At 45.1% G+C, this 16231-nt stretch overlaps 2 protein-coding genes across 2 annotated transcripts in view; both read right to left on the minus strand.

Moving 5' to 3' along the window:
• Positions 1-194: 194 nt before the first annotated feature.
• Positions 195-8563, minus strand: LOC130405606 (extracellular calcium-sensing receptor-like). The gene is made up of 13 exons (XM_056610782.1): positions 8400-8563; positions 4029-4256; positions 3657-3832; positions 3417-3508; positions 3107-3286; positions 2804-2992; positions 2491-2702; positions 2175-2370; positions 1642-1851; positions 1426-1549; positions 1136-1329; positions 702-983; positions 195-617 (listed from the first exon to the last, which is right to left on the minus strand). The coding sequence occupies exons 1-13, from the start codon at positions 8561-8563 to the stop codon at positions 195-197; spliced, it is 2670 nt and encodes an 889-aa protein (XP_056466757.1).
• Positions 8564-9679: 1116 nt separating this feature from the next.
• LOC130405607 (1-phosphatidylinositol 4,5-bisphosphate phosphodiesterase eta-1-like) overlaps positions 9680-16231 on the minus strand; it is a 23529-nt gene continuing 16977 nt past the window's right edge. Inside the window, exons 14-16 of the mRNA XM_056610783.1 lie at positions 15813-15892; positions 14609-15005; positions 9680-13545 (exon numbers count right to left, since the gene is read on the minus strand). Of these exons, the coding sequence (XP_056466758.1) occupies positions 10760-13545; positions 14609-15005; positions 15813-15892 (3263 nt within the window). The 3' untranslated portion in view covers positions 9680-10759. The remainder of the gene's footprint in view (positions 13546-14608; positions 15006-15812; positions 15893-16231) is intronic.

Genomic DNA, 16231 nt, shown 5'->3' on the forward strand with positions numbered 1-16231 from the left:
AGGACGTAAGTAATCAAAACATTATTATCAAAACAATAAAGATAGAATACATTTGACAAGGTATTAAATAATGCATCCCAAAAATTAATATAGATATTTGCTAATTATTCAACATTTTGCTACTTTTTGGGTCCCTTGAAATCCATGAGATTAAGAATCATTTGCTGCCTACCCTTTTGTATGTGCACATTTTCCTATCTGCCCATCAGCTGTTTCTTGGTGTTCCTCTCAGGCCTCAGGAGGATAATGAAGCACTTTGGAGCAAAGATGCACAGCAGCAGGCCATAACTAGAAGCCAGGATGGCAAAGATCTCCACAGCAACAGAATACTTCCCTGGAGAGCTGATGTAGGCTGGGACAAAGGCCACCCAGACAGCACAGAAGATCAGCATGCTGAAGGTGATGAACTTGGCCTCATTGAAGTTATCAGGTAGTTTCCTAGCCAGGAAAGCAAGTAGGAGACAGAGGCAGGCTAGGAAGCCTATGTAGCCTAAGACAACGGCAAAGCCCACCACTGAACTCATGGCACACTCTAGGTTAACCTTTGACCCCTGGAAACCAAGGTCACGATGAGGAATCGGAGGGCTAAGGGACAGCCATATGGTACAGATGATCACCTAGATAAAAAAAAACACTTACACCTCAATATATCTCATACAAAGTAAACTATTTTGATGATTAATGGTGTACATATTGCACACCTGTATGCTGGTGAAGAAACAGACGCTGCCTCTCTGCTGGCCCGGACCAAACCACTTCATCAGGCCTCCAGCTCCTGGCCGAGCTGAGCGGAAAGCGGCCAGGACCACTATGGTCTTCACCTTAAGGCAGGAGACGCAGAGGACAAAGCTGATCCCGAAAGCTGCCTGCTGTAAGCGGCAGGACCACACGGAGGGACGACCAATGAACACCAGCGCACACAGGAAGCAGAGCTTGAGTGACAGGAGGAGCAGGAAGCTCAGCTCTGAGTTATTTGCACGCACCTGGAGGTGGAATATGGGCGACAACACGGTTAACCTCAATTCAAATGATTGATCCGAGGTAAAAAATTAAGGTGGAAAATGAAAGACAACACTGTTAACATGACCAACTTATTGTTTCAAGGTTAAACATTGATTATGCACTGAGCCCTCACCACAGGAGTGTTATGGTAGCACAAAAAGATGACAAAAACAGCTGTAGTGACCACAACCCCAGACACAGCTGCAGAAGTCAGGATGATTCCCATTGTCTCATTAAAAGACAGGAAGTCCACTTTGCGTGGAATACAGGCCGTGTTCCCCGTGTTGGACCAGAACTCAACAGGACATCGCCTGCACTGATGGGAACCTGAGAGGGTCATACAGGAAAGACAACTAAGAAACTCGAAGAGAGCCTCCTGATTTTCCTGAAAACACACCAGTTGAAGTGTTTTTTGTCCCTCACCAGTCTCATTGTTGACCTCTCCATCAGTACAGGGGATACAGTCAAAGCAGCAGACAGGCTCTCCTTTCCTATTGGCTCTTCGGGTTCCTGGGGGGCAGCTCTCACTGCATACAGAAATAGGCACCTAAAAAATTAAATGAACTCAACGAGTCAAGCATAGATATTGTATTTTTATTGTTTTATTATCCTGTTTAAGATGGCTGTAAATTTGACCACCTGACTGGAGCCTTTAGTCCACTGAATAGATGTTTTGTTCAGGTGTAATTCCAGGCCATCCACTCGACCAATTAGAACTAGTTTCAGTGACCCATCAGGGGAGGTCTTCCAGTTGACCAGGTCATAAGCAGCTGGGATGTCGGCTCCTTGGAAGAAGAATTCCTCCCCGTTTGGAGTAGTGAAGTTCACTTTGTTCAGGTGCTCTAACAACTAAGAACAACGAATGGTCATCAATAGCATAAACTAGTTTAATAAAACCTTAATGAGACCTATTTCTTTAAATAGTATGTGAAACAAATGTGCCAAAATTTGACAGTCTCATCAATTTGATATTAAGGCCCCACACTATGACATTCATGCTTGGTGTGAAGTTAATTGTATGGTCATCAGTAGGATAAACTTGTTTAATAAAACCATTATGAGATTTTTTTTAAATATTATCTGAAACCAATGTGGCTGACATTCCAAGCTAAACCATGCTATTATAAATCCCCACCCTGTGAAAATCATGCTTGGTGTGAAGTTTATTGTACCTCTTTATGTGTAATGTTATAAGGTGAGCTACAGGTGGAGCTGTTGTCTCTTGGAGAACTCTCTTTATCTGGGCACGAGAGAAGGCTGTGCAGAGCGTGGGCTGCAGCATACACAGCCAGGTAGGTATTATACGCGGCCCTTAAGTGGGCAGTGTCAGTAAAAATATTTTGTACGCCCACAAGTGTCTCTCTCCCAGTGCACAGTGAAAGAGTAGCTGACAGTGGAGATTTGGTGGCATGAGAAGCAGTCAAGTTATTTATAGTTAAACCATCAGACATGGACTGAGGATTCAACGGTGTCGTTGAAAGGCTACATTCAAACTCCTTTTCCCAGAATTCCCGCAGATGTAAATCCCCAGGGCGATTTGAGGGTTTTAATTCCTGGAGGAAACTTTTAAATCCTGGTATCCTTGCACTTCGAATAGCAACACCTAACACACCACTTGCCACGTTCAAAATGGCAACATTTTGTAAAAGATCGCTGCTAGTACTCCAAGCCTCACTGGCTATGAACTGCCTATCGGTCACCTACGAAGAGAGAAGAGAACATCAGTCAACAAACAGAACATTATGACGCATTGGTTTTCACATTAAAAATTGTATTTGGATATTTCCTAATAGCCTCTCACATTTCTCTTGGCCAGTTGTAGAAACAACTCCCTCACATCTGTGTGCCAGCAAAAGATCAGTATCACTCTTGCAGTGGAATGCTGAACAGTTGTAGCTGCACGTTTTGCATCTTCCTCAATATTCTCCCTGCTAACAGCTTCTAGAAATGCCAAACACACTCCTGATCCCTTAATCTCCTCCTGAAATGTCTGAAAATAGCAAAATAACTAAATATATAAAATTATCAAGGATTCTTTCCAAAGCTTTCTCTAACATTGCTACAAATAACACATTTTATAAAAAGTAATGATAAAAGTAACAACCTGAATTGCCAGACGACCATAGTCATTGTTTGCAATGACTGCTCCAATCCAAGTCCAGTTGAAGAGTATTGCAAGTCGGGCCATGGTCTTAGCCTGGTAGACGTCACTGGGAATGGTCCTGAAGAAGTTAGGAAACCGATGTCTGTCGCTAAGACAGGGACAGCTAGCAAGGTAGCTAATCTAAAAGGGGAAACATAAAATGTAAATAGCATAGACTTGAATCAACTGTTGAAGTAAATTGTCATAATCAAACTCAATCTTAGGAAATATAATTCAATGTTCCTCCGATATTATTGATGGTGAAACTCACTACTGGAACAGAGAGAGAGGCCAGTGACCTAGACAGTATTATGGCTGTGGTAGAAGAAGCCCCACCGATGATCAGCGGTATAGATGGGCCCCCTAATGAAAGTAACACATATTAATTACATTAGAAAATCATTCAACGAAACATGAGGAGGAGACCTCACCATACTAATCAGTTTACCTCTCATTGCTGACGATGTTCCAGATACATTTGATTGTGGCAGGATGGCTGTGGAGTCACAACTCTCCATCTCTCCCCCAACCAGTGAGAATGCTCCATGCAGCACCCAGGGGTGTCTCCCACAGCTGTCGAGGATTCTGTAGTTGAGCTTCACACCAGGAAGAATGAGGGGGTTTCTGTTGATTTCTTCCACTGCAAACTCCATGGCGTAGACAGACTTCAGTGTCTCTACCTCCAATCTAATAAGACAGGAAAGAAGTTATATGCAGTATTAGGAAGGATCATGAAAGTATACTTGTAGAGCATTCTTCAGATGGATGCCCATAATTGTGTATCCGAAGAAGAACAGACAGATTCTCAGCATATATCTGATTGATGACTGTTCAAACAACATCTATTAAACATTCAAATATACTATTGGACGAGTTCCTTTACCCAGTGCATGGATTGTATAACGGAGGCTTAATGAACTCCTGGTCTATAACCGGCGGTTGGTAATGAAGGTTAAAGAGCCCACCGATGACGACGTCTCCATCCTGACCCTGGTTGAACTCTTCCACTCTGGAGCCCCAGCGAGAGCACATGGAGGTCTGCACCCCCTCCAGACCCACCCTGAGCCCCACATCCCTGCTCACCATCAAAACAAGCAGGAGGGAGGGAGCCCTGGAGGACCACGCAGTTAGAAGCAGAGACACCCAAGACATGGGCGAACTGGAGGCCGATAACATCACGGAGCACTACTGAGACTAGACACTCAATGTCAAATTATGTAAACCATGATTTTAACTTAAATGCAGAGTGTAGAAAACTGTTTACAGCAGATGTATATCATAATAACAATTATTGGATTTGGTTATAATCGATGCCTAAAGCCCAACGAAGAGAATGCCACAAAATAATCTCACGATTCAGTAGAAGCAGATTCATTCTTACCCCCAATCAAAGAACGGCCCCATAACGTAACATACCCTGAGTCTCTGTCAACCCTAACTGCTGAGCTGGGTTTTATAAATGTGGGGAAGCATTGTAGTGGAGGCTTGGTAAACAAGATGGCATTCATGTCATCTAGCTGTGAAAACCACTCCCTTCAGAATTCAGATCATCAATCATTCATCTTTGAGTCAATTGAGTGACAAGCAATTAGATTCAGCCATTTAGGAATCCTTATTTTTTGTGATCAGTAATGTGTCGAAAATAAAGTGAGTTACTCAATAATTTTGTGTGAGCTGTAAAAATCGAGATTCAAAATAATAATTATCAAATTTGCTTTCCTGGATTAATAAAGTATATCTTATCTGAAATGTACATCATGGTGCCGATTCCTAATTATTTTATTGATGTGTTAATATCTACACCATATTAACTTGCCGCCTCCCTTGGTCTGATGGAGTTATGAGTTAGTCCCATTAGTTAGCACCTACCAGTCACAGTATACTGGGCCTGTAGTATGAAGCGATATTGAAGTGATATTCATCAACAACTTTCTAGCCCCATAATATTGCCAAACGCGTTTGCCTTTAGTGACACGATTTGAATGATTGTTGAAGTAAAACCAGTTCTCTGAATCCATACTGTTTTTCATCAGCAACACCAGAAATGGAATCCAAACCTGCCTAAACGCTAAAGTAAAATGCTTTTGTTGTGATGTTCTGGATACATCAGGAGTGAGGTATACCCTGAAGGACCCCTGTCCCTCCCCCCTGTCCAACCATGTCAAACCATGACCCAGGTCCAACCATGATCCCTTTCCAACCATGTCCAACCATGATCCCTTTCCAACCATGTCCAACCATGACCCCTGTCCAACCATGTCCAACCATGACCCCTGTCCAACCATGTCCAACCATGACCCCTGTCCAATCATGTCCAACCATGACCCCTGTCCAACCATGCTCCCAAGAGGGCTTGTACATTTTGACCCCACATGGTATTGCCCGTCTCAATGTCCCGGATGTATAGGAGCATAGAAATGTGACTGGTAGTGATGGTGTTTTTGTTATTGTTTAGTAATCATCTGTAATTATGGGGAGACATACTTTCACCTTCCACCATTTATTGAGGATTTTACGCTGTTACAACTCTCGAGTCTCGAGTCCCATGATGCACTCTGATGTAAAAGCCCTACACGCGGTTCCCTGACTCCACAGCACTTTGGACCGACGGTTTCAGCGTTCTTCAAGATACAAGATACAAGATCGTTTATTGTCATATACACAATGGAAACATAGTTTACACTGGGCAATGAAATTCTTAATTTGCAAGTTCCCTTCACACAAAATGTACTTAAAATAAAAGTATAATAAACTAAACTACTAAAAATATCTGTACAAAGAGGAGGTTGTCCTGGGGTGTCGGGATTCTTTGGGAGACCCTTCACAGGGTACACTTGTACCCTTTAAAGGGGAGAGGTGGCATGGCCGATGCCAGGCAGATCAGCAGCAACACAATGGATAGACCCAAACACTGACATGAACTCAGAGAAACAAATAATTACAAAAAAACTCAGATCACGTGCCACGATTTAGCCCAGAAAAGAGTTACAACTTGGAAGAGAGACTGACAAAGGTCCTTGAAAACCATATAACAAACCTACAAGGGTTGAGACTGATGATGAAATGGGGTGAAGGTAGGAAGATTGACGGGGGAGCTCAGGTGAGAGGGATGAAGTGACTGCAGATGTCAGATGGGAGTGGCAGGGTCTGTAAAGCAAGGGGCAGGGTCCGAGGACATCTGGTTGGCAAGTGGTGAATGGAAACTAAAGAACATGGAGACAGACTGTGACAAAAAGTCAAATCAATAGGCAAATCAATAGTCATGCCGAGTGATGCTGACCTTTTCCTAAGATGAAGAAATTCTATCATGATGGGGTGGTCTCGAGGGATCGCTAAATGGTTTGAGGAGTATAGCCTACAAATTATGTGATTCAGATGTGATGGCCTTCAGACTCACCAGATCTCAACCCGATCTACCCCCTATTGAAGAAACATAGAAAAGGAAAGGGAACAAATTAAAGTCCTTGGCTCAGAGCTGAGACAAATTGATTGGTTCCCGTTGAAATTCATGGTTCAATTTAGGGAGGAAATCAACACTATTTGAGACGATTGTCATAGTTGACCAAATTATAGTTTGGTAAGAGTTATTATTCAAACTATGTATGTCAAATAAATCTTAACAGCGAGCTCAGACTCAACAGCCTTGGGAACTTTCCCTCTACATGGTCAATCAGAGGACAGCAAGTTTACCACGTAACAATCACTGTGCAACTTGGCCTAGCTGACATGTTCAAAGGGAACACAGCTGGGGAAACGTATTGCTGCAGGTAAACAGTTCGGGACATTAGGAACACCACCAAACATAACAAGTCAATTATGGCCCCAGTAAACTTATTTGATTGATTCCTCAGAGGATTCCATCAGGTTGGAGAGCTGGGTGAGCACAGTCGCAGGTGTGCTTGTTTCTTACCTGAATTGCCTTTCATTTCCAGGCAATTACACACAATTATACCCTCATCAAGTTGCATCACAGGTGGGAAAAGCTGTGTGACCTTGAATACAAAACATGTTTTCATGTTGCATTGTTTCAATGTTTTTCAGTCAGCAACACGTCAATGGAATAGAGACAATTATTGATTCATTATATTGTTTTGATAGGGGAAGCCTGGGACGGCTGGTAGCCAATCAGTAGATTCTTTCTTCAGGGTTTGGCCTGTTTCACATTGGCTATGGTGCAGGCCAATTAGCAGAAAGAGCAGGTGATGCCCACAACCAATCAGTGGATTCATGATGTAATTCTTAGCTATGGTGTAAAAGAGCAACGTTACATTCGAATAACCTTAGCTCTTGTGATTTGATCAACGTTCATATTACAAATGTGAAATACTAGCAACAGCCAAATACGTAATATAAATATACAAAGGTTAATGAAATGCTCTAGTCATTTTGTCAAATTATATTGGTAACGAATGTTACTAATAATGAGTGAAGCAAAGAGACGGTTTCAATGATTTGATCACCAAGACCAGTATGGCCCTTCAATGCTTCCTCAATGACATATATAGTTTCTATAACTGTAATGGAATACCATTGTTAAGCAACATACAAAATGTTAAATATTTTTGTAAGTTCCCACAAGCTAGTTGTTTGCATGGAAACTGTTATTTTCTGTCATGTTATTTGTCGTTCTTAAATTGACAGAAAAGAGTAGTTTATATACTATGTGTGCTACCACCCTCTAGTGGACTCTAGTATAAGGTAGATCCAGTGTATTATCTGCATTAATAAATACAATCACAACGGCAAAAGTGCATCAAGAAATGAAATGAGTGTATGTCTTTTTTGTAAAATAAGGCTTCACTTTAAAACATCTTATTTTGCACTATGATTTATTTCTTAAGGTTGTATAAAGTATAAACCATGCTCATCTGCAATTGATAAATGACTAATAAAAATACTTAAAACGTGTTACTAGCTAAAAAGGAGTTCCATTGTTACCATTTTTTTTAATAATGCAGGTTTCAAATATACACAAATTTAGAAATGTCATGCAACAGAATGCATACAAAGGATAGTTGTTGCTTTATGTATTTTGCATTCTTTAAAGCTTAACTGGTGCAGGAAAACAAGTTAGTAAAAGCATTTTTTACTCAGATTGAGTATGTTTTGTGTTTTGATGAATCATAATACTCACACTCTACAATATAATCATATTAGGGAAATTATTCATTCATTAATTGGTCTGTTTTTGATCGGTTTGATGTACTTGAGACATTGGTCAGCAAACTATCTGTTTCCATTTTTTAATTTGGACATCAGCTGTTTCTTGGTGTATCTCTCAGGCCTCAGGAGGATACAAAGCAGCAGACCATAACTAGAAGCCAGGATGGCAAAGATCTCCACAGCCACAGAGTACTTCCCTGGAGAGCTGACGTAGGCTGGGACGAAGGCCACCCAGACAGCACAGAAGATCAGCATGCTGAAGGTGATTAACTTGACCTCATTGAAGTTATCAGGTAGTTTCCTAGCCAGGAAAGCAAGGAGGAGACAGAGGCAGGCTAGGAAGCCTATGTAGGCTAAGACAACTGCAAAGCCTACCACTGAACTCATGGCACACTCCAGGTTAACCTTTGACCCCTGGAAACCAAGGTCACGATGAGGGATCGGAGGGCTGAGGGAAAGCAATACACATGCACATTCATGCACACACACATACATACACGTACACACAAGCACGCACACACAAACATGCATGTAGACACATTCACGCACACACATTATTATTACACATCTGAATTACACCTTTCCAGAGCTTGAAAAACAATGCTAGAATGACCCCAAGCAAATCTGTGTATGTGTGTGTGTGGGTGTGTGTGTGTGTGTGTGTGTGTGTGTGTGTGTGTGTGTGTGTGTGTGTGTGTGTGTGTGTGTGTGTGTGTGTGTGTGTGTGCGTGCTTGTGTGTGCGTGCGTGCGTGCGTGCGTGCGTGCGTGCTTGTGTGTGCGTGCGTGCGTGCGTGCGTGCGTGTGTGTGTATGCTTGTGTGTGCTTGTGTGTGTTCATGTGAGCGACAAACCATTTATAAATAAGTAAAAAAGTGGGTGTCCTTTCTGTTGCTGGCAAATAAACATTGATTGATAAATTATCAATCAATATATATTTGTTTTGATCCTATAGTATAACATCATACAGTTCACTACATTAGGGGAGTACATGAGTGCAACCCCATGTGTGCCATTAGTAGTCTGACTATCAAAATAAGATTACAAGCAATTATAACAAATTACATGCCCGGCAAGGAGGAACTCAGGAGGAAATTATGTCCAAGTACAAGCTTTGTTTTTTTGCCAATTAGTTTTCTTTTGTAATTATAAGTGGAGTTTTATGTTTTCCAATTTTAAATGTAGTTTTAATTGGCGTAAAGCTATCCAGTAGGTTATTCATTAGGTAATAGTAGGATTGTACCACATTAAATAAATTATACAGTTTGATATAATAATGTATAGCCCCCCAATCCCATGGCTGTCATAATAAAGACTTATATTCTCAATTTTCGTATGTATTTATGACATTCTTTTGCAAAGGACAATACAGGCAAGGATACATCATTGTTTTCCTCAAATCAAGTGATTTGATATTTTATTGCATTTGTAGGGAAATGCCCATAGTACTCTAATGAGTGATAATACACAGACGATAGGTCCAACACTGAAAAAAATATTACAAAAAACTGCAGTTTAGCCCAGTCTAAAACTCTCTATTTGACTCCTGCGTCTCCTGTATGCGTATCCACTTATACCTCAGTGTAGTGACATGTCAAGTTACCACTTCCAAGGATTGATGTATTTATGCAGTCAGTATCAAAGTAATTATAAAAATACAATGATTAATACAGTGTTTTTGATTCCTACGTAAAAATGAACATACTATAGGCAAGCAAGTCTATGTACTGCATTGCACCTAATGCAAGCAAGTCTGTGTCTTTATTTCACACATTGTTCCAGGTAATTCTTGACGGGCATCGCAACATCAACTGAATAGGTTTGTGCATAGTCATGCTCGAGATGTCCAGTCTACATGCAGAAAACTAAAACATTTGCAGGCCATTCTTAACAAGAAACCGTTGCCAAATCGATTCTATCATGGGAAACAAAACTGAAATATTTACACACAGCCAGTATATACCTAGAAATAATACTGAAAAGGAAGACTTCAAGGAGATCTTTGATAAAATAGACCCCATTATGTAAAAGTGTCTGTTTGAAATAAATTCACATTCAAAAGATACAAGGGTCAAGGAATCTGCTTCAACAGTACAGACAGTTCTGACGGTACGTCACACAAACAGAGCGAACAGTGTTGTGCAGTATTCTAGAATGCATTTTAAAGTACTTTCACAGACCAAACAGGACACAGACACTAGGCTACATTGCCACGACGGTTGGCGCCATGAAAACTCCCACTTTATTGAACTGTGGTCATCTCATACAGGAAGTACATGCTTTCTGGTCCAACCATAACACACTGTACATACCACCAGCTATATTGTACAAAGGATACACTTTAGAATAAGGAAATCTAAAAGTGTGCGTGTGGATGAGGATTTCCGGTGTAATTGCACTTCCTTCAAGTATGTATGTGTCCACCTCTTCTTCTCATTCCCGCAGGTGTTGGCGCTACAATCTGAGCAGGAAGTACACCTCAGGCTCCGTGGAGGCGTAGGAAGAGTCCGCCGGCATCGGGTGTGAATAGTTACCGTAGTACCCGTCCCCGTAGCGGTCGGCGTATCCCTGCTGCAGCGGGGCACACGACCCCTCCGGCAGGCCCCTGTCCTCCAGCTGCCCCAGATACCCGGCGATATAGGAGCCCGTGGAGTGTCTGTTCGCCGCCGGCGTCTGTGACACGGGTTTGCTGCGCAGCACCACCCCGCCGCCGCCGCTCCCGCCGTTGCCCCCCAGCTCTGACCGCGGCTTGAGCGCCTCCTGCTGCCTCTCGCGGGCGCGGCTGTTGATGTGGCGCACGCGACTCTGGCTGCGCGAGGACAGCCGACGGGTGAGCGGCGGCGGTGAGCCATCCACGTCCACGCCGTGGGCGGAGGACGCGGCCGTGTCCCGGGGCTGCGGCGGAGAGGGCGGTCGCTGGGTGGCATGAGGCGGCTGCGGAGGCTCCGTCCCGGGAACGGACTCTTCGCACTCGACGGCGTCGAGGTTCAACAGCCTGCGTAGCTGCTGGGTAAGAGGGTCGGAAGACTGTGCTGGGGGCGCGGGTCGCCCCAGGGTGCCGATCCTCTTGCGGTCCCTCATGTGGGGTGTGATGAAACTGCGGCTGATGATGTGGTATTTACTCTGAAAGTTGCAGGAGATGTCCTCCGATGTCAGGTCTCCCAGGGATTTGGATTTGCTGGGACCGGATGCCTGGCTGCTCACTGGGCCGGACTGGGGGAGCGATGGGAACGGCTCTAAGCGCGGCTCTGAGGGAGGCCGTGTGGCGTCAGGCTGACGCTGCAGCGCGTCGTTGAGATGGGAACACACTTCCCGCGGAGAGGTGGTTTGTCTGGGTGTCTGCGGTTGGCTTGGACTCGTGAAGTTGACGTAGTGTGATTCAGGCGTGTGGCAGTCCGTATCCAGCTGGCCGTGCGCCCCGTCGGAATAAGGGGTGGGCGAACACATGGCTCTTTCTCTGGAGAGAACGCGAGATACCACTGACTTGGCAGGGAGAAACTCTGAGGCAGAAGGGCTGCTCTGGAAGTGTCCTACCAACTCCCTCTCTATTGTGTTGCCCGTCTCCCTGTGGAAGCCATTCATGCCATTGCTGCCGTTGTAGTTTCTCTGTTTTGCAAAGTCTTTGTTGTTGACGTAGGACTCTGGTTTACACTGCAGAGATGGGTAGCTGTTCTGGCGGAGGGGGCTCTGTGTCATCAAAATTTGAGAATTGTTCGACCTTTGATAAAGAGACGGCTGGGAGTTTGAAACAAGCTGGCTTTGTTGCGGCTGCTGAAAATAAGGTTTGGACACAGGGGAGGAACGTTGCGAATATTGAGATTTGTGTGGCGAGCTTTGGTGAGCGTCATAAGAGGAGGAAGGCTGTATCTGGGGCAAACGGTGCAACCGAGCCGAGTCGTTGTTCTGGTAGATAGCGTGACGTTTAGCGGTCGGGCTGGTGAGCATGTGGACATGCCGGGACGGGGGCAGCATCCTTTCCAGAGGATCCTCGTCCACGTTTATCTCCACCTCCTTATAAGCACACCCAGCCATGTCGCGGGAAAACTGGGACGTGGGACGATCCACAGAGTAGCCGTTGTAGCTGCATGCCACCCCACGGCCCGGCTCTAGGATGGGACCCGCTGGGTCATACACCTCTTCATACACACTTTCCTCTACCTCCACAGGATGGCCTCCCCTCCATTCTTGGTCAACACACCGCCTCATGCCGTCCTCTGACCCCAAACCTCGGGACAGCTTGGATGGGGAGAAGCCCAGGCCGTTTGACGTTTGAGTGCTTCTCATAGAGTCCAGGGCCTGGAAATGAACCGTCTGTTTCTTCAGGTTGTACATGGAGGTAGGGGACAGCACCTCCTCATCCAGGATGGTGTAAACCTCCTCCTGCTCCGTCGTCTCGGGGCTGTGGAAGGAAGCCGGAGCAGGGGGAGCAGGTTGGTCGGCCTGGGAGATCTTCCGGGGTGAATAGAGTCTTGTGTGTGGAGAGTCTGACTTTTGAGCCTTTTGAGGACTAATTGGACCTTTTATGCTGATTTGGCCATTTGATGAACCCATGCAAAGAGGAGACATGTAGTCCTGCAACCCTTTGTGAGGGATGTTGGACTGGTTCGGAGTGCTACAATTTTGAACAGAAAGGTTGAGGAAGCCGTTAAGCCTCTGATGTTCGTTCTTCGCTCCCCCATTAGAGGTGGTCGAACGATTGCTTTGATCAACAGTGTTGTCAAACTGACCAATCAGAGCAGAAATGGAGCCACGGGTGTCATTCTCGTTGCCTAGGGAGACGGCGTCGATGAGCCTGGAGAGGGTACTGTCCTGTAGGGAGTTGGGGCTTCGCAGATTGTTGGAGCGGTCCATGTTCACCGGGCTCAGGGGAGTCCCAGAGGAGGGGGCGGAAGGTGCTACCGTGTAGGTGGTGCCGTCCGAAGACGTCTCCGTCGCCTGCCGCCTCCTCTGCGAGCCACCAAACGGGGACCTCACGCATATCCTCTGTGTCCCCGTGAACCCGCACCCCATCATCTTTCGTTGATTGGGAAGTTCCTGTGATTGTTCTTTGGAATAATCCTTTCCGCTTCTTTCATCCTCTTCGCCGATGACAAGATGAGAGGTGTCTACTGATTTGCTGCGCTGAGTGATTCTATCCGTACATGTCTTTGAAGGGGTTGAGAAGCTCAGTTGATCAGTGGCAGATGATTCGATGAGGAGACCCACAGACGTAGACCTGGGCCGGTCTAAGGGACTCATTCCTGTTGACAGAGAAGAGGCAGTGTAATGAGCGAATGCATACGTTGTACCAATGAACTGAGAACACCAAGCCAAACAGCCAACAATGAACAACCTGTAGCCTAGCCAACGACAAAGCACTTGCAATACACAGACAAATGGAAGAATGCACCACCAAGTACAACCGTGGAAGGGGGGCTTGGGAAATGAAGTCGTGAAGGCAAAAAACTGAAGCATCCAAACAGTGAACCATTTAGTTAAGGCATGGTCGGATGGGTTCATTTTTGGCCGAGTGGGGGGTAAAAAAAACCGCACAACAAAAATTGATCCCCAAATGGCAGCAAAGTACCAGACACAATACATTGGATGGATGATTCACCAACCTCCAAGTAATAGGTGTTTTAGATTACCTGCAGGGAAATCCTAGTCAGAGCTCTACTACAAAGAAGCACAACAGGGTGAAGAAGGAACAGAAGAAGCGAGTTAACGTATAAGAGAGCGACACTACCTTCAGTCTCCAGGTGAACAACAATGAAAGGTTAAAAGTGGAAAAACTGCCTAAGGTTAACACAGAGTGCAGACAGGCCAAGCAAAATGCCGTTGAAAACATTGTAGCAATAAAGACAAGGGGGACACGAGGCATTGACAGACCATATTAGGTGAGTGAAACAATCTTTTCTAAGCACAAAGCAATTTGTTGTGTGACTATATCGCTTACATAGATCCTCCATCTTGCATGCATGAGTTCACTGCATCCTCCTGTCTATAAAGAGCTGCTATTCAGTTAGTTCTTAAGACTCCAGGCAGCCATTAATACATTTACATTTACATTACGGGCGTTTAGCAGACGCTTTTATCCAAAGCGTCTTTCAATAAGTACATTTGTCAGAAGAAAGATAAACTATATATTGCTGTCGTTACAGTTAGGATGTTCATAGAACCAAGTGCCGAACTCTCACAATCATTAGTTTAACCCCTTCCCCGTAGACAACAACGATAGTATTACTATTAATAGTATGGTATAGTATTAGTATACTATTTCTAAGTGCAAGGACGTACAACCTGCAATAAGTACGTAACACCCACCGATGACAGCATCTGCGCCCAGATGATGGCGCCCCTTCTCTGAGGAGCAGAGGCTGAGCTGGCCCTCCAGGAGCCGGTCCAGGGGCATGGAGATGGGCCGGTGGGTGAGAGAGGGACGGAGCTGGGGCCGCTTCTCCACCGCCCCCTCGGGTCCCTGCACACTCTCTCCCGCTGGGCCCACCGGCCGGTCCGGGCTGGGCCTCGGGTCCGAGATGGAGGCCATGGACTCGGTCAGGGCCAGCTTGGTCTTCTTGCGTCCCTTGGCGGGGGCGCTGGCCGTGCGCCGCAGCAGGTGGTCGCTGATGGAGCGGGTCTTCAGAGCGGCGGGGGAGTTGGCCTCCACAGAGGACTTGGAGGAGCGACTGAAGAAGCCCCTGATGCCCCGCAGCTGGTGACCCTGTAGGCGGGGAGGAATGGACCAATGAGATCGCCGGGAGAACCGACGAAAAGGAAGGAAATGGGAAAAAAAGAAGGAACTACAACAAGAACAAAAAGATAGCCACAGGGTGCCAGCAAGATGCATATCAAAGGACAACTGAAAGGAAGTACTTGGATATAATTGAGTATGGGGAATATCAAAAGCCATGCAGTCATCTAATCTTCATTTACAGTTCAACCATAAACAGCTTGAACCCATAGAGGGCGCCACAACCTCTCACAAGTCATCAGACAGAAAAAGATCAGCCTTCAAAATCTGTTTTAGGTAATCGTGCATGTCCTATTCACATTTCACAAATGTACTTACACAGCCACATGCAAAAAAAACAAAGACTAAAGAAACACATTACATCTGCAGCACATGTTACATGTGAGCATTGCCAAAGGGCTTAGCATCAGGCACAAAGCAACCCACTGAGAACACATCGCACACAACAGCACAACACAACGGCCACCGGTACCGCGCTCATGCTGCACGGCGTCATGCGATGCGTCACACAGACTCCCCGGCACCCGACTACCTTGTTAGATCCTAGAAAGTGCATTATGGTAAAGCTGGGGTTCAGGATTAGGGGGCTCCACTGAAAAAACAAAGGGTTTGGAAGGAGCTTAGCTAGAATGGACCATTGGATTGAGAGAGAAACAAACTCATTCTGCCCCTAATTGGTTTGTGGGTTCTTTAACAGCGTGCCTGTGTAGTAAATATCACTGTGGAAGAAGGGAGACTCCGTACAGGAAATTTTAACGTGAAATTCGACATTCTTACCTTTCCGTAGATTTCATGTACTGATATATGTACAAAAATGGAAGCCTCGGTCAAACCCTCCAAATATATATGTCTGTAACCTGAGAGAGAGACAGAGAGAGAAAGAGACGGACGGACGGACGGACGGACGGACGGATGGACGGATGGACGGACAGAAAGACAGACAGACAGACAGACAGACAGACAGACAGACAGACAGACAGACAGACAGACAGACAGACAGACAGACAGACAGACAGACAGACACAGAGACAGACAGAGGCAACACTTTAGACTCTTGCATTTAATGGCGTAATATATAATTCTCTTTAGATTTCAATGTTGTATCACAAACTGGACAGACACCTCCAATGTCTAAGTCACTTAGACATTAATGCATGAATTAGGGTGAACAATTACAGTGTACATTTACTGTTAAT

Source organism: Gadus chalcogrammus, chromosome 16 (assembly GCF_026213295.1).
Source record: "Gadus chalcogrammus isolate NIFS_2021 chromosome 16, NIFS_Gcha_1.0, whole genome shotgun sequence".
NCBI lineage: Eukaryota > Metazoa > Chordata > Actinopteri > Gadiformes > Gadidae > Gadus > Gadus chalcogrammus.